The sequence below is a fragment of the Gossypium arboreum genome, unplaced genomic scaffold, assembly GCF_025698485.1.
Source record: "Gossypium arboreum isolate Shixiya-1 unplaced genomic scaffold, ASM2569848v2 Contig00390, whole genome shotgun sequence".
NCBI lineage: Eukaryota > Viridiplantae > Streptophyta > Magnoliopsida > Malvales > Malvaceae > Gossypium > Gossypium arboreum.
In genome coordinates this window covers 348-5,000 of record NW_026440506.1, presented here as the reverse complement: position 1 = coordinate 5,000, position 4,653 = coordinate 348, and the positions used below count along the sequence as shown (strand labels likewise).

At 35.1% G+C, this 4,653-nt stretch overlaps 2 protein-coding genes across 2 annotated transcripts in view; both read left to right on the top strand.

Moving 5' to 3' along the window:
* The window catches only part of LOC128289032 (30S ribosomal protein S3, chloroplastic-like), a 1,952-nt gene extending 1,635 nt beyond the window's left edge, over positions 1-317 (top strand). The window contains exon 1 of the mRNA XM_053024983.1: positions 1-317. This exon is cut by the window's left edge and continues 1,635 nt beyond it. The gene's annotated coding sequence lies outside the window, so the exon portion shown is untranslated.
* Positions 318-2,518: 2,201 nt separating this feature from the next.
* Positions 2,519-3,550, top strand: LOC128289034 (30S ribosomal protein S11, chloroplastic-like). The gene has a single exon (XM_053024984.1). It carries the CDS (start codon positions 3,140-3,142, stop codon positions 3,548-3,550), a length of 411 nt encoding a protein of 136 aa, XP_052880944.1. The 5' UTR covers positions 2,519-3,139.
* Positions 3,551-4,653: the final 1,103 nt, after the last annotated feature.

Sequence of the window (4,653 nt, the reverse complement as noted above, 5' to 3'; positions counted from 1 at the left end):
AGATATGATATATTGGTCATATCATTATAGCAACTGAATTTTTTTTGCATTAAGTAAAAGACAAAACCAATCTGATTATGAATAGATCGAAATTGTGAAGCAAAATAAAAAGTATGTGGATAAATAGAAGGATGAGAGAAAGAGAGAAACAGAAATAGCAATGAAATGATATAGGATTCCAATATGTAAGGTCTATGAAGCATCTCATAAAGAGCAATGTAATAGAGCATCAATAGAGATTCATCAATAATTAGATGAATATCTGTTCATTGAAGAAAAAATCAAGAGCCTTAACTTAAGTCAATAAAGACTGAGAAGGTTGACTCAAGAAGAAATTTTATTTTTATTTTATTAAATAAATATTAAATTAAAAAATTAAATTAATAAATATTAATAAATTAAGGCTCCATTGGAGAATTCAGACCCAAGCATTAATCGAGAGCGATGGGGACGACGGAACTCAGAATGCAGAGGATTCTATTGAAAACGAATCCTAATGATTTATCGGGGAGGATGGCGGAACAAACCAGAGACCACTGCATTTCTTTTATTCTGATTCTGAGAGGTCATGGGTTAACCTGACAACTGAACTAGAAAAAGAGTAAATATTCGCCCGCGAAAATTTGAGTTTAATTTGATTGTTCAATTTTTGTCGATCTGAATCTGATATGAATATGATAAAAAACAAAATAAAGATTCGTTATAACATTATAACAAAACCAAGATAAGACATTATCTAGAAATAGAATCCGTGTTTAATTCCTTATACTTATATATATATCCAATAGATCCAAACAAGATATACAAATTTCTAATAGATCAGATAAAATCGCAAAGCAAAGAATCCCAAGATTCAATTATTCATTAACTACCCGTATATCTTAAGATTAAGAATTAAATATTTTTTATTCATTTTTTTTTCATGAGGAGCTGGATGAGAAGAAACCTCATGTCCAGTTCTGTAGTAGAGATGGAATTATAAACAACAACCATCAACTATAACCCCAAAAGAACCTGATTTCGTAAACAACATAGAGGAAGAATGAAGGGATATCTTATCGAGGTAATCGGATTTGTTTCGGTAGATATGCTCTTCAAGCACTTGAACCCGCTTGGATTACATCTAGACAAATAGAAGGGGCGCCGCGCAATGACACGAAATGTACGCCGTGGTGGAAAAATATGGGTACGTATATTTCCAGACAAACCTGTTACGGTAAGACCTACAGAAACACGTATGGGTTCGGGAAAGGATCTCCTGAGTATTGGGTAGCTGTCGTTAAACCGGGCAGAATACTTTATGAAATGAGCGGAGTAGCTGAAAATATAGCCAGAAAGGCTATTTCAATAGCGGCGTCAAAAATGCCTATAAAACTCAATTCATTATTTCAGGATAGGAATATAGAACCAAAGGAAAGAAGTCTTGTCTTGGGAATAAAAAACAATTGCGAGTTTTTTTTTTTTTTGACAAACAATATTTTTTTTTCTTCGTCCTTGTTACATTGAAAAAGAGATTTCAAAATGATTCAACCTCAGACCCATTTGAATGTAGCAGATAACAGCGGGGCCTGAGAATTGATGTGTATTCGAGTCATAGGAGCTAGTAATCGCCGATATGCTCATATTGGTGACGTTATTGTTGCTGTGATCAAGGAAGCAGTACCAAATACACCTCTAGAAAGATCAGAAGTGATCAGAGCTGTAATTGTACGTACTCAAAGAACTCAAACGCGACAACGGGATGATAATACGATATGATGACAATGCTGCCGTTGTCATTGATCAAGAAGGAAATCCAAAAGGAACTCGAATTTTGGTGCGATCGCCCGGGAATTGAGACAGTTAAATTTCACTAAAATAGTTTCATTAGCTCCGAGGTATTATAAGACGAGACCCAAGTATAGTTAGAGTATTTAGAGTATTTAAATGGCATAGATTAATTAGTAGATTGTGTCTCACGTATATACCTTTACTAAGTAAAAAAAGACCACGTTGGTTATATCAAAATTCGGGAGCAAATAAAAATTTTAGTTTACCATGGGTAAGGACACTATTGCTGACATAATAACCTCTATACGAAATGCTGATATGAATAGAAAAGGAACGATTCAAATAGGATCTACTAACATCACTGAAAACATTGTTAAAATACTTTTACGAGAAGGTTTTATCGATAACGTAAGGAAACATCGGGAACGCAACAAATATTTTTTGGTTTTAACCCTACGACATAGACGGAATAGAAAAGGACCACATAGAACTATTTTAAATTTACGACGGATCAGTCGACCAGGTCTACGAATCTATTCTAACTATCAACAAATTCCTAGGATTTTAGGCGGATGGGATTGTAATTTTTCTACTTCGGGGTATAATGACAGACCGGGAGGCTGACTAGAAGGAATCGGTGGAGAAATTTTGTGTTCTATATGGTAATCTGTCCGGTATACGAATTGTATCCGAAACTCTCCATTTGTGCAAAAAAAAAAAAAGCACGGGTTGTCTAATAGAACTCTCCTGCCCTACGGTAGTTGATACGTCAAGGAAGTTTTACCTGGAATAAAAGAACAAAAAAATGGATTCATGAAGGTTTAATTTAATTAGTAAATCACTCCCACTCTGGATTCCTTTAGATAATGAAGATCTGATTTTAGGTTATGTTTCGGGAGAGTTTTACCAACGTGGGATAGAGTCAACAAAAGTGAAGTAAGTGCTTATGATTCAACCAGGGGGGCGTATAATTTATAGACTTCGCAACAAGGATTCGAACGATTAGGTAGTTTTTTCAACTTCAAGATTTCTTTCGGGGGGATCCAATTCAAATTTCAAGAAACTTATTTTCTTCCAATAAGCGAATTCGGAAAAATTTAAGGAATAACAACTATGAAAATAAGGGCTTCCGTTCGTAAAATTTGTGAAAAATGTCGCCTAATCCGTAGGAGGGGACGAATTATCGTAATTTGTTTTAACCCGAGACATAAACAAAGACAAGGATAATCTTTCTATTCTAAAAAGAACTCCTGAAAGAAAAGAAACTAATCTTAAAGAAAGCGATAAACAAATAAAAATAGAAGATCTGTTTTGACATGAAATGGATATATCCATATATCTCTGACTTATCTTTATGAAATGATAAAATATGGCAAAACCTATACCAAAAGTTGGTTCACGTAGGAATGGGCGCAGTAGTGCACGGAAAAGTGCACGTAGAATACCAAAAGGAGTTATTCATGTTCAAGCAAGTTTCAACAATACCATTGTTACTGTTACAGATGTACGGGGTCGGGTAATCTCTTGGTCCTCCGCCGGCACTTGTGGATTCAAGGGTACAAGAAGGGGGACCCCTTTTGCTGCTCAAACCGCAGCGGGAAATGCTATTCGAGCAGTAGTAGACCAAGGTATGCAACGAGCGGAAGTTATGATAAAGGGTCCTGGTCTCGGAAGAGATGCAGCATTACGAGCTATTCGTAGAAGTGGTATACTATTAAGTTTCGTACGGGATGTAACCCCTATGCCACATAATGGCTGTAGACCTCCTAAAAAGACGTAGAAATAAACACTAAAGAGATTTCAAGAGAAATAAATGATTCAATGATCTGATCAAATAAAATAATATTACTATGGTTCGAGAGAAAGTAAAAGTCTCTACTTCGACTCGGACACGACAGTGGAAGTGTGTTGAATCAAGAACAGATAGTAAGCGCCTTTATTATGGACGCTTTATTCTGTCTCCACTTATGAAAGGCCAAGCCGACACAATAGGCATTGCGATGCGAAGAGCTTTGCTTGGAGAACTAGAAGGAACATGCATTACATCGTGCAAAATCTGAGAAAATACTCCTACGAATATTCTACCATAGTAGGTATTCAAGAATCAGTCCATGAAATTTTTAATGAATTTGAAAGAAATTGTATTGAGAGGGAATTTGTATGGAACTCGTAACGCCTTTATTTGTGCCAAGGGTCCCGGATATGTAACTGCTCAAGACATCATCTTACCACCTTCTGTGGAAATCGTTGATAATACACAGCATGTAGCCAGCCTCAACCGAACCAATTGATTTGTGTATTGGATTACAAATCGAGAGAAATAGAGGATACGGTATAAAAACGCCAAAGAACTTTCACGACGGAAGTTATCCTATAGATGCTGTATTCATGCCTGTTCGAAATGCGAATCATAGTATTCATTGTTATGGGAATGATAATGAAAAACAGGAGATACTTTTTCTAGAAATATGGACAAATGGAAGTTTAACTCCGAAAGAAGCACTTCATGAAGCTTCTCGTAATTTGATTGATTTATTTATTCCTTTTCTACATACGAAGAAGAAAACTACATTTAGAAAAACAATCAACACGATGTTACTTTTACCTTTTTTTTCCGTTTCATGATAGATTAGTTAAACTAACAAAAAGAAAAAAGAAATAGCATTGAAATATATTTTTATTGACCAATCAGAATTGCCTCCCAGGATCTATAATTGTCTCCAAAAGTCCAATATACATACATTATTGGACCTTTGAATAACAGTCGAGAAGACTTATGAAAATTGAACACTTTCGCATAGAAGATGTAAAACAAATATTGGGCATTCTAGAAAAGAAGTAGAAAAGCATTTGAAATTGATTTATCAAAATTTTTAATCCAAT